The sequence below is a fragment of the Solea solea genome, chromosome 1 (assembly GCF_958295425.1).
Source record: "Solea solea chromosome 1, fSolSol10.1, whole genome shotgun sequence".
Classification (NCBI taxonomy): Eukaryota; Metazoa; Chordata; class Actinopteri; order Pleuronectiformes; family Soleidae; genus Solea; species Solea solea.
In genome coordinates, this window is record NC_081134.1 from 22,021,606 (window position 1) to 22,049,557 (window position 27,952).

Consider the following 27,952-nt stretch of genomic DNA (forward strand, 5'->3'; position numbering starts at 1 on the left):
AGTCTCACCAAAGACAAAGACTGAGTCTGACCAAAATCCAAGGACAAACGTTGTCCTCCATCTTAAACTGAAAGGTCAGCACATTCAGACCTTGAATTTGTGGGAATTGGTCCTGGAAAGTCCTTGAATTTAATGTCAACCAAGGGAACCCTGTGAATGTTTGTTGTTGTCACACCGGTACGACATCATGCTTACACGGCCTTTGGGCACAGCCCGCACCCCTCAAATGCACCCCAGACTCAGGACTTTACCATTCCAAACCAAACCGTACTTTTATTTTGAGACTGGACAAATAAACTGTGGGCTGTGGCGTGCAGCGCTGGGATCAGCTGCTCAGTTGTTACTGAGGAAGTGTAGCTGCTGCTCCTCTCTACATTTCCTGGCTAATGCAGCTGCTCAGTTGCTCCGTTTCCCCCCAGAGATCACACTCGGAGCCAAAGTCCGGGTCAACACTTCCTCCTCCAAACTGCAGCTGGTGGATGTAATAGAATCAAGAAGGAAGCCTATCCTGTGAAGACGAGAGCCGTACCATTTCTCTGCACACACTGCTGATCTCAGTACATCACCTGTCTGAAGTCTGAATCTTGTGGGTTAAACTGTTGTTCTTGAGTTTCTTTACATTTATAAATAGATGCACTGTAAAGCTGCAAAGTCATAGACTTTCAGTCAAACCAGTGGAGTCAGCACCTACTGGATTTTTGGGAGAATTTATGTTTCAGGGGTTGCAGTTATGTGGCAGATGATGTGGTCATGATGGCATCATCGTCGATGACCTACAGCACAGTGGATTGCCTACTGTGGGTGGGGAATTACTTTTACCCCAAGTGAAGAAGTTGTGGGAACAGTGGAGCGTGAGATTGGCCAGAGAATCGGAGCAGCAGGAGGGCTATTGCCTTCACTCTACTGCACCGTTGTGACGAAAATTGAGCTGTGTTATACTTAATGCCCTGTGCCCTGGTACACTCGTGCGTCAGGGTCCTGTAGTATCCCACTTCACCATCGGGTGGGGGTTCCAGTCTGGACGCAGTGCATAAGACGCATTCCTACCAATGAAGAAGAGAACGATGCTACAGCTCCCTCAGACACAACTGGTTCGAACGGTTCACAGCTGACAGGCCCATGGGGCAGGGGAGTCAGGGTGTCCGCCGGTTCAAGGGTTGCAAGATCGATGCTCGGATGACTGTCCTTGGCGACTTTTTCTGTTGTCAAAATGCTTGGTGATCGGGGCTTATACTCCATCTACCTGTGGGGTGGAAGTTCAGTTTGCGCATGCACTGTTGACACGCACCCAACGGTTACAAAATCTGGGCTGCTGGTGCAGCCTGCACGGTGAGCGTTGGGTATACCAGGCCTTTAGAGATAGGAAGAGAACCTCAGCGATCTGGGAGGAACTCAGAGTAGAGCCAACGCTCCTTTCTCTCCTTTAAAGGAGAGAACCTGGGGATCCACTGCTAGAGCCTCAGATAAGGGGTTGACGGTGGACGGACATGTTTCAGACACTTCTTCACTGGCTTCACTTGCTCGACCTTGTGAATACAAACCCTGTGGATGAGTACTGTAGCTTTTAGCAGGGTTAGCTAAGGCTCTCTCTCTCTCTCTCTCTCACACACACACACACACACACACTCAATGTGTTAAAGTCAATAGTCTTCCCGGACATTAAACCGCCCATTTTCATTTTCTCCATAGCAGATTTGTTAGAAAGGCTTGTTCTCCCCTGATGATGCAGCACTCTGTCGGTTATCGACTGCTGAAGGTCTGAAGTGAACTTTCTCACGAGTGTCTTCACAGGCATCTGTGATCCGTTTTAAACCTGGACAACCTTCAAATGTTGCCCCTGTGTTTGGGGATTTTTAGAGCTGAAGGAAAAAGTGAGAGTGGAGAAAACTTTGAAGCTAAAATAGTCCAAAAATCTGCTGAGTCATCAGTGGAGAACAAAGGTTTTTGCTTCTGTGAATAATGTTCTCCAGTCTGAGGTGGACCAGGATCTGCAGACCCGAGGTCAGAACAGCGTCATCTCAGTGGAACCTTTTGTTTTTGTTGATGTTTTTAATGGAAAACAAAAAAACTCTGGTGTAAACACGTGAGTTACATTTACAACTGTGTGAGAGTGTGTGTGTGTGTGTGTGTTCCCAACGGTCCAGGATCTGCAGCCAGTAAAAATGTGCCTACAGAAGAGATTCTTAAAATAGATGAGGGTAACACACACACACACACACATCCACTCACACCCACACATGGACAGATACACACGGACACACACAGACACACACACACTCGGAGCCCTCGGGATATGCAGCTCCCATGTTTCCTGGTTGCCATGGCGATAACTGCCAACAAAAAAGTGAGCGGGAGCAGAGCGATAAATGCTGAGATATATTGTGTGTGTGCAGGTGACAAACAGACCAATTTCTTTGTTTTGTTGAATCCTGTTTGGACAGACAATGAGCAGAGGACACACACACTATCACACACACACACACACACACGTGTAAAGTGTAAAGTAGGTAACTCCATCCTAGACTTGAAAGCAAAAAGTAAGTCCACACTGCTGTGTGTGTGTGTGTGTGTGTGCGTGTGTGTGTGCGTGTGTGTGTGTGTGAGTGTGAGTGTGAGTGCGTGCGTGCGTGTGTATGTGTGTGTGAACAACAAAGGCAGCATCAGTAGCTACAGTAAATGTCAGCAGACACCTTCAGTCCTTGTGTTTGCAGACGAGGTCGACCTGTGTGTGTGTTTCAGTGTTTTCACACACACACACTGAGCAGCAGTGAGGACAAACTCAAACGGGGACAGAGTCTTATGTGTGAGGAGCATGAGTTTTTATTCCTGTTGTTAGTGTCGTTATGCTCGGTGAGTACACGTGTGTGTGTGTGTGTGTCTGTGTGTGCACGTGTGTGTGTGTGTCAATCCTGACTCAGCGTGTAGTTAGTGTAAACACCTGCTGCCTCTGAACACACACACACACAGTACCTGCAGTCACTGTGTGTGTGTGTTCCCCTCGTTCCTGGGGGACTCCTTGGTTCTTGGGCGTTTCCTCTTGGTTAAACTGCGAGCTAATTTGTGTTATTGTCGACATAAGGCTGTGTGTGTGTGTGTGTGTGTGTGAATTCAGTGGTCTTATTGTATAATTCTAATGAACTTCTGTGTTTTTATTCAGCTGTTGCTCATTATCTTAGCATGCTAACATGCTTAGCTAATATGGTTACCATGGTGACGTGATGTGTGAGATGTTCCCTCACTGTTTTTGCTTCAGTACATCTGCACAACTTTAGTCAACAACAACAACAACACACACACATACACACACACGTACATGATGACAGATGTTAGTGTTCACTCTGTATGTTTAGTTTCCTCTCTGCTCTTTCTCCTTTTTAGGTGCTGCAGAGATGCAACACTCGCTCCTCCTCCTCGTCCTCCTCCTCCTTATTCTCTCTCTCTTTTCTGATTTTTCTTTTTTGTCCTCACATTCATCTTTTCTCCTTCACTTCCTCTCTCTCTCACAGACTGTATATGGTCATGGACACTCAGTGTTTGTCTGTTCTCACACGCACACACACACACACACACACACACACACACACACATGTAAAGACGTGTTGTCCTCTCTGTGTGTTCTCGTGCAGGTGATATCACACAGAAAGGTTATGAGAAGAAGAGATCCAAGCTGATCGGAGCCTTCTTCCCTCAGTCACCAGGTGAATTTGACTCCTCCCCCTTTTTCTTTTTTTTATATTCCACCCCATAATGAACAGCATGAGCTTTATTTTTTACAGTTTTCAGAACAAGAAAAAAGTCTCAAAAACTTTAAAATAGATAAATAAATAGGAGCTTGGGATGAAGATGATGATGAGATGATCACTCTCCCACACACGCACACACACACTCTCACTCTCCCACACACTCACACACACACACACACACACACACACACACACACACACACACTCACATCGCCTCCACCACTAAGTTATAATGTGTGACTTTGTGAACCCTGTGTTTTAAACACCTCATTCAAACATCAGTGACACAAAGTGACCACACGAGGCAGCAGAGAAACCTGCAGCTAAAATCACTGATTTTCTCTCTGGGCTTTGGTGTGGGAGAGTGAATGTGTGTGTGGGAGAGTGAATGTGTGTGTGGGAGAGTGTGTGGTTTACAAACTTCAGTTTCCTGTTGTAAAAGTGTAACAATGATGCCATTGAGACGTTAACCTGATTTTTTTTCAGGAATGGATCCGCCCATGGGTCAGGAGAGGAGACCGCCCGTCACCCCGTCCTCGTCCTCACGCTACCACCGCCGGCGCTCTTCAGGCTCCAGAGACGAACGCTACAGATCTGGTGAGACGCGTGTCCTCGTGTCCTCGGTCACTGAAATAAAGACTTGTCTCCTTATCGTTAGTTTGAGTTTAATCTGAACCTGAAAGTAAACAGAAGTGAAACCTTGTTTGTGTCCAGATGTTCACACAGAGGCCGTGCAGGCGGCGCTCGCCAAACACAAAGAGAGGAAGATGGCCGTGCCCATGCCGTCCAAACGGCGCTCCCTGGTGGTCCAGACCTCCATGGAAGCCTACACACCACCAGGTACACACACATACACACACACAATCAGCTGAGGAATGAATGAGCTTCAACTTCAGAAGGTCAACAAGACCAAGACCACATCAAGACCCAGCCAGGGTGAGATGAAGTCAGGACCAAGACTAAGTCAAGACCAAGACCAGATCAACATAGTAGAGACCAAGACTACCCCAAGTCTAAGACAAAGACCATATCAAGACCAAGTCAAGACCATACCAAGACCATGGAAGTAAAGATAAAGTCAAGACCAAAGCAGGGTGAGATCAGGGAAAGACCAAGACCACATCAAGACCCAGGCAGGTGAGATAAAGTCAACCCCAAGATAGTAGAAACCAAGACTATACCAAAGACCAAGACCAGACCAGACCAAAACAATACCAAGACCAAAATAATAGAGACCAAGACCATGGAAGTAGAGATAAAGTCAAGAACCAAGACCAAGACAGGGTGAGATCAGGGAAAGACCAAGACTGTTTGTAAATGGTTACAAAATGTTGTAAATCACTAGGACTGTATGTTTATCACTCATGTGAAATATTAATGATTTTCATCCATTCACGATTTTTATATTCATGATTAAAGTTCGCCAGTGATTTTTATCACGATACGCAATGACCTCACGCACGGCGTTCATGTCTTTTCCTGCTCAGACACTTCCTCAGGCTCGGAGGGCGAAGGTCAGGGCGACGGCGATGAAGGAGAAGACGGTGAAGAAGAGGACGGAGGCGGCGGCGGTGGAGGAGGAGGCGGGACCTCGTCCAGTCGAGAAGGAAGCATCAGAATGGAGCACTGGATCAGCCGGGCCATGCACGGTACCTCCTCCACCACCACCTCTTCCACCGCCTCGTCCTCCTCCTCCTCCACGCGCAGTGGAGGCAGTGGAGCGGCCGCCGGCAGGTTAGCCGACGCCCTGGCGCAGCATGTCCACATCTCCGCCCACCATCACCACCGCCAACGGCAACGCCACCATCACCACCACAAGACAGGTCAGAGGTCACCGTGCACTCACTCACTCACAGGGATCCACAATGTTGGACTTTATTCAGGAATATTTGTCATCAAGTGTGAACCTTTCGTCTTTGTTGTGTCGAGTACAAATTGAGGTCTTCAGATCGGTCGGACTTAAAGGGCGCTTCCTGTTTTGTATGATCCACTTCCTGTGTGCAGGTCATAGTTTGCAGATGTGTTCAGGGTGGGTCTCTAGTCTCACGTATGACGTTTCAATAACCAGGTCCTAACAAGTCTGTCAGTATCAGACCCAACAGCGAGAACAGTAGCGGCCTCAGGACGACGCCCTGTGGAACACCATCTAACAGGACAGGACTCGTCGTATGAAGATGAAGAACATGAAGAACACAATAAGTTTGTTTAGATGGGGTTTTAACCTGACCTGACCTGAGATGCCAGAATTTACGATATACAGTTCACAGTCGTGTATAAAGTTCCTTAAAGTGATACTTTTAGATTATAAATTAGGATTGAGCTATGGTCGCTCAGTGGTAGGGCGAGTTGTCTTTCATCTGGAAGGTTGTGGATTCAGTTCCTGGCTCTGTGTCCTTGAGCAAAGACACTTGACCATGTGTTGCAGTGTGTAAACTGTCGTGTAAAGCAGCTCATCAACACTAGAAAAACTCTATATAAATACAGACCATAATACCAACTCTTCTTCTGATTTTATTTGGTAGTAACGAGTAACAAAGAATTCAAATCACGGGCTTCATACAGGTGCTTGAAAGTGCTTGAGTTTTGGAGAAAGTGCTTAAAATACTGACTGTATTCCTGCTTCTGTGTGACACACAGGAATACAGCCACAGTGGCTGTTGTAAAACACAGTTTTGGTTGTTTAAAGCAAAATAAAAAAAGAAACAGTGGAATAATCTTTATGAACATATATATATTGCAAGGTGCTGGAAAAACATTAAAAATCACCTTGAAAGTAGGCCTGCACGAAATCATCATCATCATCATCATCATCCTCCGCTTATCCGGGGCCGGGTCGCGGGGGCAGCAGTTTCAGCAAGGGACCCCAAACTTCCTTTTCCTGAGCCGCATTGACCAGCTCCGACTGAGGGATCCCGAGGCGTTCCCAGGCCAGAGTGGAGATGTAATCTCTCCACCTTGTCCTAGGTCTAATAATTGATATCACGATTCTCTGGCACTATTTTTTTCCCTCACGAAGTGTAAAGTTTATTGCACACATGAACCATGACAAAACAAATTGACAGTACCACTTTCGGATCTCTTGCCTTGTACGGCGTCATCATATTGCACTTTGTGGTGACATTTGAGTTGCTGGTAAAGATTTGTGGTATTACCTTGCGGTGCTGCAACGACGGCAAAGCATGCCTTGCAAATCCGCTAAAGCCTATTCATTCTTTTCAAATGTCCACCACACTTTCACACGTATAGATTATTTTCTTATTGACAACAGATTTCTGCCTGAGATAAAATCCACCATATACGAAGCAATTGTTATTTCAGATCATTCCCGTGTCACTATGTCGATACATTTTGCAGATATTAATAACGGCCGCACCCCATGGCGCTTTAACAACTGTCTTTTGTCAAATGACGACTTTGTTAACTTTATATCAAAACAAATAGATTTCTTTCTTAGTATCAACAAGACCCCAGAAGTGTCAGTTTCAGTGCTATGGGAAACACTCAAGGCCTACATTAGGGGTGAAATAATCTCATACACTAACTACGAGAGAAGATTAAAAAATACTAAAATTAAATAATTAACAAAACGCATCAATCAGCTGGACTTGATAAGGAGTGCCTTTCCCTAAAAACTTGAATTTGATCTATTATCCACAGACCAAGCAACTGAGATGTTATTAAAATCTAGATTAAACTATTATGAGCATAGTGATAAGGCCAGTAAATTATTAGCATATCAGTTACGACAGATCTCAGCCTCACGACAAATTTCTCAAATTCCAATGCCCTCTGGAATAGCAACTGATCATAAAAAAATAAACAATGAGTTCAGAGACTTCTACAAAAATCGTCAGAGAATAAGGCAGATATGTCCCATTTTGAAAGTTTTTTTTAGATCGCTTGATATTCCTTCTGTACCCCCAGAATCAGTAAAAAACATGGACTTAAGCATCACTATAGAAGAGCTTTCTACTGCAGCCAATTCCATGCAATGCGGAAAATGCCCAGGACCGGATGGATACTCATTAGAATTTTTTACATAAATTAGCTCAATTTTAGTTGACATGTTTAACGAATCATGTCACTTAAACTACCCCAAACTCTTACACAGGCCTATATTTCCCTAGTTTTGAAAAAGAACAAAGACCCTCTGTCATGTGCTTCTCACCGCCCCATTAGCCTCTTGAATGTTGACTTTAAACTGTTATCCAAATTTCTGGCTTTACGTCTTGAATCGTCACTCCCAATAATTATATCTCCTGATCAAACAGGCTTCATTAAGAATAGACAATCTTTTTTTAACTTAAGAAGGTTAGATAACATAATCTATACTTCATCCAGTCACATAACTACTGAAGCTGTAATATCCCTGGACGCAGAAAAAGCCTTTGACCGGGTAGAATGGCCGTACCTTTTTTACACTCTTGACAGATTCGGATACAGTAAGAGATTTATTAACTGGATTAGATTATTATACTCCTCACCTCAAGCCTCTGTTCGTAAAAGGAACAGTAATTCAGAATATTTTTCACTTTACAGATCTACTAGACAAGGATGCCCTTTGAGTCCACTGCTGTTTGCTATTGCAGTTGAACCTCTGGCCGTAACCCTCCGTTCTAATCCTAAAATGACTGGTATAACAAGAAATGGCGTGGAGCACAAAGTCTCACTTTATGCAGATGACCTCTTATTATACATTTCAAACTTATGCACATCAGTACCTGAAACACTCAGGGTCCTTGAAACATTCAGTTTTATATCAGGCTATAAAATAAGTTTGAATAAAAGTGAATTATTTCCTGTAAACACCATAGCAACTCAATACCAATTACATAGTTTACCCTTTAAAGTAGCACATGAAAGTTTTATCTATCTAGGAATTACAATTGCACACAAATATCAAGGACTGTTCAAGGCAAACTTTCTTCCCTGCTTGGAACGGATGCAAAATGATTTTGAGCACTGGTCACTACTACCTCTTAATCTTGCTTCAAGAGTAAATTCTGTTAAAATTAACATTTTACCCAAATTCTCATATCTCTTTCAATCCATACCAGTATGTCTCGCACACGCTTTTTTTTCGAAAAATAGACAACACTTTTGGAATTTATTTGGAATAAAAAGAACCCAAGAATACGTAAAGAACTTCTACAAAGGTCAAAGTCATGTGGAGGGTTGGCCTTACCCAATCTAAACTACTATTATTGGGCCTCAAACATCCGTATTATTGAGTACTGGATCAACTTTGAAGGGTCCCACAATCCCCCAGCTTGGATAGCTATGGAAGCTGCATCTTCTAAACCAGTTTCATTGTCTGCCCTCGTACATTCTCCCATTAACTGTCCCACTTATGCTCCTATTAAGAATATTATTATCAAAAACACATTAAAGACTTGGACTCAGTTTAAACGTCATTTCAATCTACAGTCACTCCCCATCACCGCTCCCACAGTAAGAAACCACATACAGTATTTCCCCCCTCATTAGTGGATGACGCATTCTTGACCTGGTCTAGATGTGGAATCAAAAATTTTAAAGATCTATTTAAGGACAACAAATTTGCGACCTTTGAAGAATTATCAGAATCATACTCTCTTCCTAAACACCACTTCTTAAGATATTTACAAATCCGTACCAAAAAACATATGATCAATTTCCAAATTTACCTGAAAAAACTCCCTTAGATATGTTTCTTTCACAAACTCCAGTGATGAAGAGCTTAATAACACGTAATTATAATAGAATCCAAAATCTTACTTCAACATCTCTGGATGGGATCAAGGCTCTTTGGGAGGAGGAGATTGGGAGACAATTTCTGAAGACCAATGGGACAGAGTTCTGAAGCCTGTTCATACTAGTATTTGTGCCAGTACTGATCCAATGCAATATTGTTCACCGCACACACTGGACTAGACTGAAACTCTCTAAAATATATGACCACGTTGATGCAATTTGTGAGAGGTGCCATAATGAAGCGGCTAATCATGTACACATGTTTTGGTCATGTCCATCGCATCGCTGTCCAGTTATTGGGTGAAGATCTTTAGGACATTGTCAGAGGTGACTGAGAATACCTTAACCGCTTTATTTGGTATTTCTGCTCTGCCTCTAACCAAACTCCAAAAATATTTAATAGCTTTCACGGCATTACTGGCCCGACGCCTCATTTTTGACAAGATGGAAATCTGAAAGAAGTGCTCAGCAACTTAAAGTTAGAAAAAATACGACACACTTTAAGAGGGTTCAGCACTAAATTCAAAAGGATGTGGGGACCTATTCTGGCATATGCAAGGAAAATGCACTTGACTGTCACCTCATGAAAACCTTTTTATTTTATTTATCTCTTGTTTATCTTAAATGCTTGTTTAGATTGACAATGTGATTAGCTACAATATGTGGAGTGGGGGATGTGTAGGGGGTGAGGACCGGGCGTTTGTTATAGTTTTGTTTTACTCTATTTTTTCTGATAATTATATGAATATTGATCTTTGCATGTATATGTGTTTAAACATATATATGTATTTACATATATGTGTGTATATATATTTTTATGAATATATGTTTGTGAGTATGCATATGTTTCCTGTCCAGAATGTTCGTCTAATAGCGAAGTTAAAGCACTGAACATGTTCTTAAGAACCTGTCGACTTAATTTGACACATATATTCTGATTGAGTGTTGTATTTTCCTTCTTTTTCATCAAACACATGTTCTTTCTCTGCTAATTAAATCTAAAGTAACGCCAGGAAATGATTCCACTGCTAAAAAAGAAACGTATTCGACCGTCACTGTGGATGAAAACAGGCTTTGGTTTGTGTGTATGTGCCTGTGCTTTGTTTTATGCTCTTTTATTAATTTGACTAATTATGCAGTTTTTAGTTGTGTCTTTTCATCTCAGACAGAAGCAGCAGCTGCTGTTACTTCTGCTGCTGCTGCTGCTACTACTGCTGTTGCTGCTGTTACTGCTACTACTGCTGCTGCTGCTGTTACTGCTACTACTGCTGCTGCTACAACTGCTGCTGCTGCTACAACTGCTACTGCTGTTACTGCTGCTGCTGCTGCTGCTGCTACTACTGCTGCTGCTGTTATTGCTACTGCTACTGCTGCTGCTGTTACTGCTGCTGCTGTAAAACCTACTGCTTGGATTTAGTGTGAAAGAGTGAAACTGGTGCTTTGATCTGTATTTACTCACTCACATGACCTTTGTCCACGTCAGAAATTGATTGTGTGATTCACTGAAGTGGTTTCTTCTTCTTCTGCAATAATCTGTGTCCTGTTAATCTTAATCTGTTAATCAGTTAAACCCAAGTTTAACTGAGTCTACGTCTAGTTTAAGATAAACCTCAGTTTAATTAAGTCTATCTCTAGTTTAAATTAATCATAAAATCTAAATTAATCCAGGTGATTAAAGATGATGATGTCTCAGTTCTGTCTCAGATCTGTCTCGGGTCTTTCTCGGATCTGTCTCAGTTCTGTCTCAGTTCTTTCTCGGGTCTGTCTCGGGTCTGTCTCAGGTCAGTCAGTTCTTTCTCGGGTCTGTCTCAGTTCTGTCTCAGGGTTGTCTCAGGTCTGTCTCAGTTCTGTCTTGGGTCTGTCTTGGGTCTGTCTCAGTTCTTTCTTGGGTCTGTCTCAGTTCTGTCTCGGGTCTGTCTCAGGTCTGTCTTGGGTCTGCCTCAGTTCTTTCTTGGGTCTGTCTCAGTTCTGTCTCGGGTCTGTCTCAGTTCGGTCTCGGGTCTGTCTCAGGTCTGTCTCAGTTCTTTCTCGGGTCTGTCTCGGGTCTGTCTCAGTTCTGTCTCGGATCTGTCTCGGGTCTGTCTCAGTTCTTTCTTGGGTCTGTCTCAGTTCTGTCTCGGGTCTGTCTCAGTTCTTTCTTGGGTCTGTCTCACAGAGGCAGACAGACGTGTCCCTGAATCACCCTCCTCTGCTGCACTCATCTGTATTCAGCTGGTGAAGGAGGCGCTCGTTCATCACGTCCTCGTCCTCGTCCTCAGCTACTCTCTCCATCCTCGTCTCTTATGGTCACAGATCACATGATGTGATGAGGTCACTGCAGACTGAACACATGAATGTTAGCAGTCATTAGCATGCTGCGCTGAGCGCTGCAGTGCTGATATTCTGTGTGTGTGTTTGTGTGTGTGTCTCTGTGTTTGTGTGTTTCTCTGTGTGTGCGTGTTTGTGTGTGTGTGTGTGTCTGTGTCTGTGTGTCACATCAGTTCTAACACAGATCAGATCAGTTTTATCAGTGATTTTAGTTTTTAGTAACTGCTCTGACGAGGTTCCAAACTCTCACCTTTGATTTGAAAGACAACCGCTGATCCACCGTCGCCCAAATTTACATTATTGATTGATCAACTCATTTTTTTTTTTTTTTGAAATTATCTTTTTATTTAGAAAGGCAGATTTCCATCACATACAATAAATAAAACTGTAGTCATTCAAGGTCACAGGAAAGGATGGATGCAGAAAATCCTCATGATTTTGTCCATATTGCCCTTCTGGAATTTACTTTTACGGACCACTACTTATCTAGTTGAGAACAATAAACAAACAAAACAAAACTGGGGAGCGCACCATCTCAAACAAACAAAACATCACATGTATCGTAGGTTCTGGTTCCGTCGTCATGTCTCAGAGTCTGGAACTGAACTTTGTTTTCCTTCAACACTTTGCGTATCTCTGTATATTCTCTCCGTTTTTTAAGTATTAGAGGTGGATAGTCGTGATCCAGGTTTATGTGGTTTTCTTGCCAAGTGAACCCCTTCTTTTGCCATGCTTTGCGGAGTAATGTCTCTTTGGTTTTAAAACTTAAAAACTTAATTATGATGGAGCGTGGCGGCGCATCCACCGGCGGCTGCGGTCCCACGTACCGATAAGCCCTTTCAATCTGCAGGTCGGGCATGTCTTCAGTTAGTTCGAGACCCTCACGGAGTAAATTTTCCACAAATGAGACCATCGATGTTGATTCTTTCTCTGACCCCTCCAGCACCCCGTAAATCCTTATGTTCTCGCGTCTGGAGCGACTTTCCAGATCCAGCTGCTTGGTGTGCAGCTTTAGCATAGCCATGATGACTACCTCTGTATTTTGTATCCTCTCTTCTGCTTTCTCAATTCGCCCTTCCGCCTCATCCAGTCTGGTATTCACCTTCCCAATTTCTTCTTTTATTGTCTCCAATTGTACTTTATTTTCTTGGCGAAACCCTCTTAGTTCTCGTAGAATCAGTTCCAAGTCGGCCATTTCTCCGCAGTACACCGCGTTATTTGCTAGCTTAAGCCTGTTTGCTGCTAATGTCGCTACGTCCCATCTTTCTCACCCACCTGTCTTCGGAAGTCGTTTATTTGTGGAGTGGAGTTATGGATTATATCCCCTGTCTTATCGTTGTTTTAGTGGAATGATTTATATGGTTTGTATGGGGAGATTTCTCTAATTACTCTGACTCAATCGGGAGCTCTCTCGCTATGCGGCCATCTTGACGGTGTTCCCACCGGAAGTCCAACTAATTATTTTTATTGATTAATCGATAAATCCCGGTTAGAGATGAACACATGTTTTCAGGATGTTTAAGTCTTTTGAACTTTGATCTACAGCATTGTTAGCTTTGATTCTTGTGTTGCACTCATGACTCTTCAGTGACAACGCTCTCTGACCAATCAGAGACCATCTGTCTGTTGACGTCACATTTTATGTTACATTACATGTCATTTAAAAGACGCTTTTATCCAAAGCCACTTACAATAAGTGCATTTCAACATTTGGGTACAAACCAGAGCTAGAAGTAAGTGCGTGCTTCAAATAAGTCAAACTATATTCGCTCCTTTGTTGAAATAGTTAGTGCCGTGTTTTTATAGCAGTGTCATCAGCGTATACTGAGATCTTTTCGAGTTTCTTTGCTCCGTATAATCAAAGAAATCATGAAAACTGAATTTTTTTTTGGTTTGTGGACAAAAACAAGAAGTTTGAGAACCTTTTCCGACTTTTTGTTTGACATTTTCTGATATTTCGTGACACGAGCATGAAGATCACAATCAGTTAAAGACGATTCTGTGCAGCACTTTTAAGTTGGAAACCCCCCCCCCCCTGTGTTTTCTCAGAGAACCACTCTGCTCCTCCGGACGTCACCGGTTACACCAACAACACGACCAGCACCACCGGAACCAACGCTGCTGACGGGATCCAGGCGGAGCGAGTCCCCGGCGCCCAGACCGCGGCCCAGAGACAGACGCCCAAGTACGGCAACGCCGAGCTGATGGAGACCGGAGACGGTGAGAGGAAGAAAAGTGTCTGACATATACGTGACTGAATGAATCCTGATCTGTGAAGACGTCGCTGAGAGTCCGGTCCTGCACACACAAACCAAATTCAGTTCAAATCTCATGAGTTTTGACAGCGATGTCACAGTTTGTTTTTACAGTTTTGTCCATTTTAAGTGAATGTATTAAATGAATTAAAGTGAATTTGAGTGCCCCCTATGCCTCAAACAAGCCTAACAGACACACAATCATTTAATCATCAGCTTAATTTAAAGATTCAAAATATGTTCATCGATTTTTGTCAGTATTTAATGGACTTTTCCAACAGGAAACTAAAGTTTGTAAACCACTCACTCTCCCGCACCAAAGTCCATAGAGAAAATCAGTGATTTTAACATCACACACACAGGAGTTGTTGATCCACTGCTGCCTCCATCACTAAGTTCTAATGTCTTATTTAGTCACTTCAGTGTTTGAAATCCAACGTTCAGATTCAAGTCACTGGTGGACTTTGGTGTGGGAGAGTGAGTGGTTTGTTTGTGACAAAAGACAGGTATCAAAAATAGAAACTAACAGCATGTGTCTGTGTTCCTCAGGTGTTCCAGTCAGCAGCAGAGTTTCAGCCAAAATCCAGCAGCTCGTCAACACGCTGAAGAGACCCAAGCGACCGCCGCTGCGAGAGTTCTTTGTCGACGACTTCGAGGAACTCCTGGAGGGTAAAAAAAATGGCACTTTTCTTTACTTTAAATATCTATAAATAGCTCTGATACAACTTGTTTTTTTCACACAAAATAATGAGTTTGGTTGTTCGTTTGTTGATCATTTAAAAGTAAAAATGAAAAACAAACAGAAGACGAAGAAAAATGCACAACCGAGCGAATCAATCCAATAACAGTGACACTAATGTGTTTTATTTATCACCATAATGAGGTTTTACATTTCTTATTAATTTATTTGTTATTCATTGATTCATCCATTTTAGAAATGTTATTACTTTAATTTATGAGTTATTTGACTCCGTGTGCGGCTGGACCTTTAATCTGTTTGAATGACAATAAATCTGAATCTAAAATAAACGAAACTCCAGATAATTAAAATCAGGACGACCATCATTTTTAAAATGATAGTTTGGAATCTTTTTAAATGTTGTTGCATGAGCTGACTTTGATTCCTGAGGCAAGGGGGTCGACAGGTACAAAACTAAAAACTGATTTTAACCCAAAGATTTTGGAGAGTGTGTGGTTTACGAACTTCAGTTTCCTGTTGGATAAGTCTGTCTCACAGTGAGATAAAGACGTAAACATGTTCTTAAAACATTGTAGACTTAATCTAACGTACATTTTCAGTAGGTGAAGTTTTTATTAAATGGCTAAAATCAGCTTTTCTCAGTTGTGTTTCACTCGCTCACGTTTGCTCACCCTCGGCTGCGTCTCTGTTCACTGAGTGAATGTCACGTCAAGCTTTAATCTAAGTGAATCTAAAGTGACACATGCTGCAGTCGTCAGGAACCACCTGCAAACAAAAGAGTTTTTCTCCTTAAAGCTGAGTGATATAAAAACATAGTCCACAGATGACATGATGAATTTTCCCGTCAGAAGCTTCAATAATTCGCGTGTGTGTGGGAGAGTGTGCATGTGTGTGTGTGAGTGGTTTACAAATGTCTGTCTCACAGTGATATAAAGACATGATCATGTGTTCACGTCCATCTTGTCTTCTTCTCTCCTTCAGTCCAGCAGCCGGACCCGAACCAGCCCAAGTCGGAGGGCACTCAGATGGTGGCCCTGCGAGGCGAGCAGCTGGGCGTGGTCACTAACTGGCCTCCATCCCTGGAGGCGGCCCTGCAGAGGTGGGGCACCATCTCCCCTAAGGCCCCCTGTCTCACCACCATGGACACCAACGGGAAAACAGTCTACGTGCTGACCTACGGTGAGAGGAAGAACCTGCGGGGTCGGGAGGATGTTTGTGATGGACTGCACCCTCATGTGGAGGATACAGCAGAAGACGATGAATGAATGAATGAATGAATGAATGAATGAATGAATGTGTAAACCACCCAAAATGACAATAATCTGGATAAAACATGAGTGGCCTTTTGATATTAGGTTTAGTTTGCCTTTTGTCCAGTGTGTGGCGCTGTCACATCTGTCAGACAACAACGCTTTAAAAGAGCATCAACGTGCAGTGTGTGTGTGTCTGTGTGTGTGAGAGACACGTGTGTGTGTGTGTGTCTGTGTGTGAGAGACACGTGTGTGTGTGATTTGAAAGAAGATGATGTGAACACTCACCAGATTGTGAAATGTCTTCAGCCAGCAATCAGGACACGACAACATGGTGAGACTATGTGTGTGTGTGTGTGTGTGTGTGTGTGTGTGTGTGTGTGTGCGTGGTGTGCTGTGCTCTCTCTCGTTCTCTCTCTCTCCATCCATCTTCCTTTATCTTTCATTCCTGCACCGTTGTCTCTTTGATGTCCACCAACAAGGACAAACTTGTTTTGTTTTGTTCCTTCCTGTCAAGTTACCCCCCCCAACACACACACACACACACAGAGGAAAGACATGTTAGCGATGTCTCTGCTGTCCTTAAACTCAACCCTCACCACGCTGATGATAATCGTCAGGAGAGATACTCGTCATTATCACAAACACAGGTTTCATGTGAGCCCAGAGTGTGTGTGTGTGTGTGTGTGTGTGTGTATTCGTGTGTGTGTGTGTGTGTGTGTGTGTGTGTGTGTGTGTGTGTGTGTGTATTCGTGTGTGTTTCTAATCTGTCCAGAAGCACATTCTTCACACACAGTGTTTGACTCGTGACAAACCTCTCAGGTGAACACTGTCGATATCAGAGAGGACAGATACGATCTCCAGACTTAAAATAAAAAATAAAATCATACAAAGTCTTCATCACCACAACATGGAACCTTGTAAAGCAGAAAGTCCCAGAGACTTTTGACTTAAATCTGCACGACAACACATGATGGAGCTTCTTCATTTCCCACCACAGTCACAATTCAGCAGCCAGCTACAAGAAATCTATGCTAGGCTACATAAAAAAGGCCAAATCAAAGAATAGACTTCAGCTAAAGTTAGCCAAACTGACTCAGGCTTTTTTTTAGTGGACAACTAAATAGTTGGGTCACTTATAGCAGTTCCGTGACTGTTGAGAGCAAAGGTTCGTTGCTCACTGGATTTGTCATGTATAAAATATATAAAAAGACACAATTTAAAGAACAGACAATAGCTAAAGTTGGTAAACCAAACTTTCATAGTTTGGTTTACTTGAAGCTCTTACTTACTTCTAGCTCTTATTTGTACCCAAATGTTTAAATGTACTTATTGTAAGTCGCTTTGGATAAAAGCGTCTGCTAAATGACATGTAATGTAATGTAAAGTTAGCCTGCAAGGTAAGCTAACACGAGGATGGATGTAAACCATCAGTGCTTAGTAAATAAAACACGAAACTTAAACTAAAAACAATTAAAGACGACAAAAGTCAATTTTTGAGGTAAGCTAGCATGAGGATGGATGTGAAATTACCCCAAAACACAAAAGTTAATGAACAAAACACAAAAGCTCAGTTTAAGACATGAACCAACGCTTGCTTTGTTTCTTAAAGAAAACATGTAATACAACAGTCCAGTTAAAGAAAAGAGACAAAACTACAGCTACAATGAGCCAAACTGTCACCTGTAAAGCTAGCCAAACTGTAGCTAGCATGAGGTGGACATGAATCGTTGTTAATTAAACACAAAAGCTCAGTTTAAGAAAAGGCTAAACGATGGATGTGAAATTACCCCGAAACACAAAGAAAGGGCTACAGCTAACCCGAGGCAGTCGTGTGGAGCAGGATTTTCTGTTCACAGAAATGAGGACAAAATAGAAATTGACGTCTTTAAAATGAACAAAGTTTAAGCAGATAATAAAACATGTACATGATGTCCTCCTGAAGGACGTCCAGAGTGTCCTCACTGACCGTGCTGTCCTCAAAACTGGGGAAACATCTCATTTCAGAACATTAAATCTATGTTATTAAATTAAATGAAATTACCGATTTTGGTCAGTTTTCTGTGAGAAAAGTTCATCTTTGACGTCACGTCGTCCTAAAAAGCCAGACCTCGGTCTGCACAGATCAACATCTGCAGCTAAAATGCTCGTCATTTTATTTTTACGTTTCAGGGGAAAATGTGTCCTCAAATATATTATTTTGCTTATATGTTAACTTCTGTTTCCAGACAAATAAGGTTTTCGTAAACATGAAAATAAAAATATAAAAATGTTCTTCTTAATTATCCTCTGCATTTCTGTGGACACTCCCCTGTATCTCTTTGTCTTCCTTTCTTTCTTCTAACAGTGAATTCTCCTCGAAAGAAAACTCTTCTTCACCTTGTTCATTAGTTCACACACACACATACACACACACACACACACGCAAACACACATACAGACAGACACACACACACACGCACACACACAGATTGACAGACAGACACACACAGACAGACACACAGACATAGACAGACACACACAAACACACACAGACAGACACAGAAACATAGGCAGACAGACAGCCACACACAGACAGACACACACACACACACACACACAGACACAGACAGACGATGGTTGAAAGTGACTCTAATGTTTAAAGTTGACCTCTAACTCGAGGAGAAATGAAGCTGCTTGGAAAATATAGGTCAGAGAAATATAGTTATGTATAAGTATAGTTATAAATATAGTAGTTATAGTTATTATCCCAAAATATGAGTCTAAATGCACATTTTTTGAGTTGACTGGCAAACATTTGTTTTGTTTAATTATAATAATACACTCTGTATATGTGTGTGTGTGTATAGCGCAGTGCTGCGGTCGTGTCTGTATGCAAAGTATTTGTGTAGATCCAGTTACAGAGTGTGTGATTGTTTCCACACGGCTGCACTCACAGGCTCTTACTATCAGACATGTGACCAAGAGTTTGTTTTCATCATCGATGAAGCTGTGGATTGTTTATAATATCTGCAGGTACTTGATGTGGGGACGTCCAGTATTATATCATAGTGTTTCCTCTGTGTGATAACAGGTTTTTTATCTTTACTTGCAGGAAAACTGTGGTCCAGGAGTGTGAAGGTGGCCTACAACCTGCTGCACAGACTGGGAACCAAACAGGAACCACTGGTCAGACCTGGAGACCGGGTGAGTTTCAACAAACAAACATGGAACAAGAACATTTTTATAATAACAAGTAAAACCACTCACTCTCCCACACCAAAGTCCAGAGAGAAAATCAGTCATTTTAGAGGCGGGGACACAGGAGCATGCTGGTCCTCTGCTGCCTTGTGTGGTCACTTTGTGTCACTGATTGAAACCTGACGTTTAATTTTTTTGTGATCCTTTAACTGTCGTCCAGAAACAGCTGGACACAGTTTCCTCTGAAGTCTCTGAACTTTCCGTTTGTATTAAAACATCACAGTGTGTGTGTGTGTGTGGCTGACATATGGACTTAATTAACTCCACACTGTAACCATGGACACGTGCTGATCATCACGTCGAGGCTTCATGAAAAGTTGCGATCAAAGGGGAAATTAACGTTTTCTGGTAACAGTGTAACATGTGGCCACGCCCCCCTGGCTGCTTCTACTGTACAGTAATGTGACCTAGCTGGAAGTAGAGTTAAATAAAGTGAAATATTACAATATAAAACCAAACTAAACTTTAGATTTAGATGTAAAGATTTTACATTTCACTAAGAAAACAGATGGAAAACACAAGTTAAATAAGGATTTTAGTGACTTTTTTTTCCCTCTTCTACTGTTTTTTTCTGACAATAGTGATTGTACTTACATATATTTTTGTAACATTTATCATCAACAGACGAAGGAAAAGGAAATGATTGATTATTTTTATAGAAGTTCTGCGGCAGATTTTGAGAGAGAAGATTCAGTCACTTTCAGATGTGGATTTTAAAGCATCCAGGTTCAGGGTTTTAATATATTTAGCTCATGCGAAGTAAAAAAGTCTCGCAGCTGCAGGACTCCAGGAGACTGTGGCTCCGCCCCCTGAAATCTGAACGTCTCCAGTCACACATGTCACATGTCACATTATTCTAACATTAGTCCTGTTAGACCATCATTACACCGCCCCGCACTCAGGTGCTCTCTGCACTTACTATAGCTTCACTCTAATGCACACACACACACACACACACACACACACACACATGCACACGCAAGAGACGTGTGAGACGTTACAGATCAGTTTGTTCTCATCACTCTAACGTTTGTTGTTTGTCTTGTTCCATCTGTAGGTGGCGCTTGTGTTCCCAAACAATGACCCCGCTGCGTTCATGGCCGCTTTCTACGGCTGCCTGCTGGCTGAGGTCGTACCTGTGCCAATAGAAGTTCCTCTGACCAGGAAGGTGAGAGTTCAGCACAGGAAAGAATTCATTTTAAACGAAGGGTAAAAGCTGACGTTTAAAGGTAAAGCACTATTGATGTCTTTAAGAACATGTTTCACGTCTTTATCTCACTGTGAGACAGACAAACTACAACAAACTGAAGTTTAAAACCACTCACTCTCCCACACCAAAGCCCATAGAGAAAATCAGTGATTTTACACACACACACACACTGCTGCCTCCATCCGTCTGTGTAACAGTGAGATAAAGACGTGATTGTGTTCTTAAAAACATCGCAGACTTAAACTGTTTTATGAGGTGAATATTTTTGTTAAATGATTAAAGTGTGTGTGTGTGTGATTCTCTGCCATGTTATTAACTTATACAACCTCACGTCAAAAGACTTTAACAAACCCTTTAATGTTTATTAAACTTGGATTTGAATGTCAGAGGTTTCTCGAGCAGTTTGAGGAGGAAAGGAGCCCAGTGAGCGAGTGAGCGAGTGAGTGAGTGAGTGAGTGAGCGAGTGAGCGAGTGAGCGAGTGAGCGAGTGAGCGAGTGAGTGAGTAAGAAAACAGGTTTATATTTGATGTTGCTGCTCTTTCTCCAGGACGCCGGCAGTCAACAGATTGGCTTCCTGCTGGGCAGCTGCGGCGTGACAGTGGCTCTGACCAGTGACGTCTGTCACAAAGGATTACCCAAGAGTCCCACAGGAGACATCCCACAGTTCAAAGGTCACACACACACTTCAGTCATGGGTGTATTTGTGTGTGTGTGTGTGTGTGTGTGTGTGTGTTTATGTGTGTGTTAATCATCAGGAAGTCTTTCTCAATTTAAAGTCAAACGTGAACATTTAGTAACAAACATTCCTGTTTTTCTGGGCTACTGACCTGACTGATTTGTGTGTTCTGCCATCTAGTGGCCCCGCTGGTACTGCGGCCGAAGCTGACTTCATTAAACCTACACCTGCTCAAGTCTACTATAACTTAAAAACACAATCACGTCTTTATCTCACTGTGAGACACACTTTTACAACAGGAAACTCAAGTTTGTAAACCACTCACTCTCCAACACCAAACCTCACATGGACACAGGAGCTGCTGGTCCTCTGCTGCCTCGTGTGGTCACTTTGTGTCACTGAGGTCAATCTGAACAAAGGACTTCAGAAGCCTAATTTGCTCAATCAGACATTAGAATTTAGTGATTCAGACAGCAGTGGATTAACAACTCCCGTGTGTGCGTGTGTGCGTGTGTGTGTGTGTGTGTGTGATGTTAAAATCACTGATTTTCTCTGTGGACTTTGGTGAGGGAGAGTGAGCTTGAGTTTCCTGTTGGAAAAAACTGTCATAAAGTGAAAAACGTTTTGAAAAATGTTTTTTTTTAACACTTGCACACACACACACATGCACGCGTGCATGCACATGCGCGCACACACCTCTCTTGTTTCAGTGCAGCCTTCATTAGGATAAATGTGAAGATTGATGACTGCAGACAGCTGCTCTGAGTAATGGACGACACGAGGAAAAAGAGACAGACAGAGAGAGACACACACACTGAGAGAGAGACAGACAGACAGAAATTTGATGTTAAATTCTTTTTTTGCTCAAAAACGTAAACAATAACAAAATCAGTTGTGTGCTACACTTAACTTAAAATACTGGAGAAGTAAAAAAAATAAATATACAAAAGCAAAATGCTCCATTTAACTCAGACTTTTGCCAAAAATGAATCGTCCATCACTCACAGAACACAACACATTGTTCACTCCCCATATTTTTAAAAACTCTTGTTATTTGTTGAGCGAAAAAAAGCCAAATCAGTTTTTAGTCAGCAGTGATGATGGAAATCAATAGAAGAACGACTGACACGAGAGACGAGAGGAGGACAATGAATGGGAGGAGACACATGATGGGTTTAGAGAGAGAGGTTTTTGACTCAAAACATCCGTCTTTAGTTTAGTTTAGTTTAGTTTAGTGTAGTGTAGTGTAGTGTAGTGTAGTGTAGTGTAGTGTAGTGTAGTGTAGTGTAGTGTAGTTTAGTTTAGTTTTTACACAGTTGCTGTTGCTGCTCTTTCAAACAAACAAACATTCTGCCCTGAATTCTCTCTGTGTCCCTGTGATGTTCATGTTCTCTGGACTTTGGTGTGGGAGAGTGAGCTGTTCAGTGAACTCTCTGGATAATCTAACCTCAAACTGCACACATGCACGCACACACACACACACACACACGCACACACACACACACAGGGAATGGAGAACATGGAAACTCCACTGACAATTTGTCTCAAACCCTGTTTCAAACTAATTCAGACTGATTAAGTGTGTGTGTGTGTGTGTGTGTGTGTGTGTGTGCGTGCATGTGTGTCCAGGCTGGCCCAAGGTGCTGTGGTTTGTCGCTGAATCCAAACACCTCTCCAAACCATCGCGGGACTGGTTCCCACACATCAAGGACGCCAACCAGGACACTGCCTACATTGAGGTAAACCACACACACACACACACACACACACACACAGTCTCACACACACTGTGTGTGTGTGTGTGTGTTGTGTGTGACCACTGAATTTATCAGAATTGTATGTAGCGTGCCTTTATGAGCCGCAGTGAGGTGGACTCTGGTGTTTCTGTGATTGAAGAGAAAAATGATGAAAGAGGAAATGGATGATTCTAAAAACAACTGACAAGACTCTATAGTAACAATAGGCGTCTCGGCACAGCATCCCATAATATGCTTCATTGACTGTGTATCCTGGCAGTCGTCTTGTCAGTGTGTTCAAATATTTCACGTCTTACTTTGGTGAGAAACGTCACCGATTATCGTCATAAAAACCTTGAACCAGACGTCACTGAGGTCTTCAATGGGACTGAACCATGTTACGTTTAAAATGGACGCCAAACCCGTAATCCGGATCAGATCCAGATGAGACTTAGACTCATGATAGAGTGCCCAGTCCTGCACATACATGCCAAATTATGTTCAAATCTAATGAGTTTTCACAGAGATATTGTAGTTTATTTCCAAAGTTTTACCCATTATAAAGCGATGGGGATTTCTTGAAAGTTTGATCATTTTTATTCTTTAAAAATTGAATGGGAACATTCTCGGTGACACGTCGGTGAAAACCCCCTGACATTAAAGGCTATCTGTCTGTGTTTGTTTGTGTTTGTGTGTATGTGTGTGTGTGTGTGTGTGTGTGTGTGCGCAGTATAAAACCTGTAAGGACGGCAGCGTCCTCGGCGTCACAGTGATGAGGATATCCATGCTCACGCACTGTCAGGTGCTCACACAGTCATGCTCTTACACAGAAGGTAACACACACACACACGCACACACACGCACACACCCACACACACACGTACACACCCACACACAAACACACGCACACACACACACACACGCGCGCGCGCACACACACGTACATACACGCACACACACGCGCGCGCACGCACACCCACACACGCACGCGCACACACGCGCACACACCCCCACACACACACACACACGTGCACGCACATACACACACACACACACACGCACACCCACGCACACACACACGCACACACACTGATGTCTGTCCTCCGTCTGTCCTCTGCAGCTGAGACCATAGTGAATGTGTTAGACTTGAAGAAGGACGTGGGACTGTGGCATGCTGTCCTCACAGTAAGACACGTCTCTGTCCTCTGACTGTTCATTCATTCATTCATTCATGTTGACATCATTGAACTGACCTTTAACCCCCACCTCTCTGTGTGTGTGTGTGTGTGTGTGTGCGTGCGTGTGTCTGTGTATGCGTGTGTGTCTGTGTGTCTGTGCGTGTGTGTGTCTGTGTATGCGTGTGTGTACATGTATGTGTCTGTGTGTCTCTGTGTCTGTCTGTGTCTGTGCGTGTGTGTGTCTGTGTGTGTATGCGTGCGTGTGTCTGTGTGTGTGTCTGTGTGTGTCAGAGTGTGATGAACATGATGCATGTCATCAGTATTCCTTACGCTCTCATGAAAGTCAACCCTCTGTCCTGGATCCAAAAAGTCTGTCAGTTCAAAGGTAAACTTTTTATTTGTTTCATGATCTCACTGCACAAACTTTACAATAGTAATAACAACAACAATAATAATAATAATAATAATAATAATAATGATAATAAATATAGACTTACTGTAACTTTAATGTGTGTGTGTGTGTGTTTAGCTAAGGTAGCGTGTGTGAAGTCTCGGGACATGCACTGGGCTCTAGTCGCTCACCGGGACCAGAGAGACGTCAACCTGAGCTCACTGAGGATGCTGGTGGTGGCTGATGGTTCAAATCCCTGTGAGTGACAACACAGCATCTACGTCACATGTTCACGTCTTTATCTCACTGTGAGACAGACTTTTACAACAGGAAACTGAAGTTTGTAAACCACTCACTCTCCCACACCAAAGTCCAGAGAGAAAATCACTGGTGCGTGCGTGCGTGCGTGTGTGCGTGCGTGCGTGCGTGCATGCGTGTGTGTGCATGTGTGCTATCAGGGGCATTTTATGCCGTGACATGAAGACCACGTGTGACTGTTCTACATGAGCGTACAGGCACACACTGTAGGGTTTGTGGTAATCAAATAGTGAGGGGTCACAGCGGACGCCTGTGCGCACGCTCATCTCAATGTACAAATAATTATTTACTTTATGATGACGAATTTTGAGTTTAACAGCTTTATTATTTAATATTAATATATAATATTATATTAATATATATACATATATATTTATATATATATAAATATATATGTATGTTTATGATGTATATCGTCATCATAAAGTAAATAATCATTTGTACATTGAGACGAGCGTGTGCACAGGCGTCCGCTGCATTCACATGTGGCATGACACTTATCACCCTTCATTATTTGGTGTACTCACAATACGTGTGCGTGTGTGTGGGAGAGTGAGTGGTTTACAAACTTCAGAGGACATTTGTGTTGAGCGCAGAAATAAACCTGAAAAACTATAAAAACCTGTGAAATGATTATACTGAAACATTTGTAAATAATTGTTAGTTGTTGTCTTGATTTGGACGTGTGAGTCTCTTGTTGTTTCTTGATTTGGACGTGTGAGTCTCTTGTTGTTTCTTGATTTGGACGTGTGTGTTTCTTGTCTCAGGGTCCATTTCGTCCTGCGACGCTTTCCTCAACGTCTTCCAGACCAAAGGTTTGAAGCCGGAGGTCATCTGTCCGTGTGCCAGCTCCCCCGAGGCCCTCACTGTAGCTATCAAGAGGTGAACACACACACACACACACACACACACACACACACACTGCTGTGGTGAATAAATCATGCAAACAAAAATCCAAAAAATTATCTTAAAGATTCTTCTTTATCATAGTTTTTAGAAAAAACTAAAATTCTCTTGATTTGGCCCTGGATCGTTGTCTCAAAATGGTTTCCAATATTACAAAATGTTATTTTTAATGTCAAGATTCATTGAATTTGATACATTTTCTCCAAGTTTCCCAAAATGTTCCTAAATTTTTAAAAAGTTCCCAACGTTTAAAAAAACTAATTTTCTTACAAAAAACCCTGACTTTCCAAACCTCCAATAAAAACACAGAGTTGCTCACTGTCGCCCCCTGCAGGCCGTCAGAGGAAGGCAGCACTCCTCCAGGTCGCGGCGTGTTGTCCATGCAGGGTCTGAGTCACGGTGTCATCCGGGTTGACTCAGAGGAGAAGCTGTCCGTCCTGACGCTGCAGGACGTCGGCACCGTCATGCCTGGAGGTGAGACCTGATCCTGGTCCTGAACCTGAAAACTGAACCTGAACCTGAACCTGATCCTGAACCTAAACCTAAACCTAAACCTAAACCTGATCCTGATCCTGATCCTGGTCCTTTCACTTCCTGTAACCTGTCCCCTATCCTCTGTCCTCTGTAGGTTTGATGTGTGTGGTCAAACCTGAAGGTGTCCCTCTGCTCTGTAAAACTGACGAGATCGGGGAGTTGTGCGTCTGCACCGTCGCCACGGGAACCTCATATTTTGGTCTGGCTGGCATGACCAAGAACACGTTCGAGGTGAGTGCGAGACATCTTTTATTTTTTTGTCTTGTTGACTCAGTCAACAAGACAAGTTGACTCAACTAGTTGACTCTAGTTGACTCAAAGTCGTCTACGATATCTGGGCGTCAGGTTTTCCCGATGTCGCACAGCGGCGCCCCCTTCAGCGAGTTTCCCTTCACCAGGACGGGTCTGCTGGGTTTTATCGGACCCGCTGGTTTGATCTTTGTCGCGGGGAAGATGGACGGTCTGATGGTGGTCGGCGGGCGCCGGCACAATGCCGACGACATCGTTGCCACAGCGCTCGCTGTGGAGCCGATGAAGTTTGTCTACAGGGGCAGGTACGACTTAATGTTTTTCATTTGTTATAATCATAACAAACTTTTTGATGGGAATACATCATAATCTCATGAGATACAATCTACAATACGCTAGCCTTAAATATTTATATTAAAATAATATGTGGTGTAGTACCTCATGAAACCTGACGGTGGCGCTAAGCACAGTTGTGAGGCAAAGTTAAGTAGCTGAAGAAAAAGAAATTGTCAACGGGAAAATGAAAGATTTCAGTATTTTATATTATTATTAATATTATAATTATATATTTTTACACTTTTTGTTGCATCACTGTCTTTTGTAACATACTCTTGAATTTGTTTGGAACTATTTTACACTTTTTTATTAACACATTTTGTAAAATTTTTGGTTGTGTTAATTTTTTTGTGAACTTGGCAAATACTTTTTTTAACATCAAGACATTTTTATGTACTTTTTTTGCAATTTTCTGGGGAAAAATTGCAACATCAGTCATGTTTTCATCTTTTTTTCAGTAAATGTGAACAAATATACAAATATTCACTGGCTTAGATTAGTCACAATAAAACAGAAAGCCTATTTTAAAGCATATTTTTTACAGTTATCACAAAAATAAACAAAATACTAACAAAGTTAAGAACCTGAAGAAGAAATTATTTTATTGTTATCGTGTGTCGTGTTTTTGCATAAAAAAAACGCATTATTTCATTTTGTAATGTAATTTTGTTATTGTATTATATATCGTATTGAACAATTGTGTGTGTGTGTGTGTGTGTGTGTGTGTGTGTGTGTGCATACATGTGTGTTTGTGAGTGTGTGTGTGGTTGTGCGTGTGTGTGCGGTTGTGCGTTTATGTGGTTGTGCGTGTGTGTGCGGTTGTGCGTTTATGTGTGTGTGTGTGCGTGTGCGGTTGTGTGTGGTTGTGCGTGTGTGTGTGTGTATTTCTGTGTGTGCTGCAGGATAGCAGTGTTCTCCATCACAGTTCTCCACGACGAGCGGATTGTTGTCGTTGCTGAGCAGCGTCCAGATTCCACTGAGGAGGATAGTTTCCAGTGGATGAGCCGAGTACTGCAGGTAACACGCACACACACACACACAACACCGCACGTCAAAAAAAACACAAACTTTGTTTACTTTAAACACGGTTGGAATCTGTCACATGACCACTTTACATACACAGTCCTGGAGCGGGGGGCAGGTTATTACTCAGACGTCCACAGGGGGGGCGATAGGTTGTTATTGTGCGT

At 42.6% G+C, this 27,952-nt stretch overlaps 1 protein-coding gene across 3 annotated transcripts in view; it reads left to right on the top strand.

Annotated features, from left to right (window-relative positions):
• Window positions 1-27,952, top strand: part of LOC131456171 (disco-interacting protein 2 homolog C) — an 84,219-nt gene that overhangs the window by 37,478 nt on the left and 18,789 nt on the right. For 2 of the 3 annotated variants that reach the window (XM_058624235.1, XM_058624244.1), the window contains exons 2-21: window positions 3,627-3,698; window positions 4,230-4,340; window positions 4,458-4,583; window positions 5,231-5,566; window positions 13,833-14,003; window positions 14,588-14,707; window positions 15,720-15,917; window positions 19,083-19,174; window positions 20,286-20,396; window positions 20,986-21,109; window positions 22,744-22,853; window positions 23,581-23,683; window positions 23,971-24,035; window positions 24,320-24,413; window positions 24,558-24,677; window positions 25,505-25,619; window positions 25,978-26,117; window positions 26,272-26,408; window positions 26,523-26,731; window positions 27,665-27,779. In XM_058624235.1, coding sequence (XP_058480218.1) covers window positions 3,627-3,698; window positions 4,230-4,340; window positions 4,458-4,583; window positions 5,231-5,566; window positions 13,833-14,003; window positions 14,588-14,707; window positions 15,720-15,917; window positions 19,083-19,174; window positions 20,286-20,396; window positions 20,986-21,109; window positions 22,744-22,853; window positions 23,581-23,683; window positions 23,971-24,035; window positions 24,320-24,413; window positions 24,558-24,677; window positions 25,505-25,619; window positions 25,978-26,117; window positions 26,272-26,408; window positions 26,523-26,731; window positions 27,665-27,779 — 2,669 coding nt within the window. Of the gene's footprint in view, window positions 1-2,726; window positions 2,851-3,626; window positions 3,699-4,229; window positions 4,341-4,457; window positions 4,584-5,230; window positions 5,567-13,832; window positions 14,004-14,587; window positions 14,708-15,719; window positions 15,918-19,082; window positions 19,175-20,285; window positions 20,397-20,985; window positions 21,110-22,743; window positions 22,854-23,580; window positions 23,684-23,970; window positions 24,036-24,319; window positions 24,414-24,557; window positions 24,678-25,504; window positions 25,620-25,977; window positions 26,118-26,271; window positions 26,409-26,522; window positions 26,732-27,664; window positions 27,780-27,952 lie in introns of those variants that run through there. The other variant, XM_058624252.1, reaches the window with a different exon arrangement.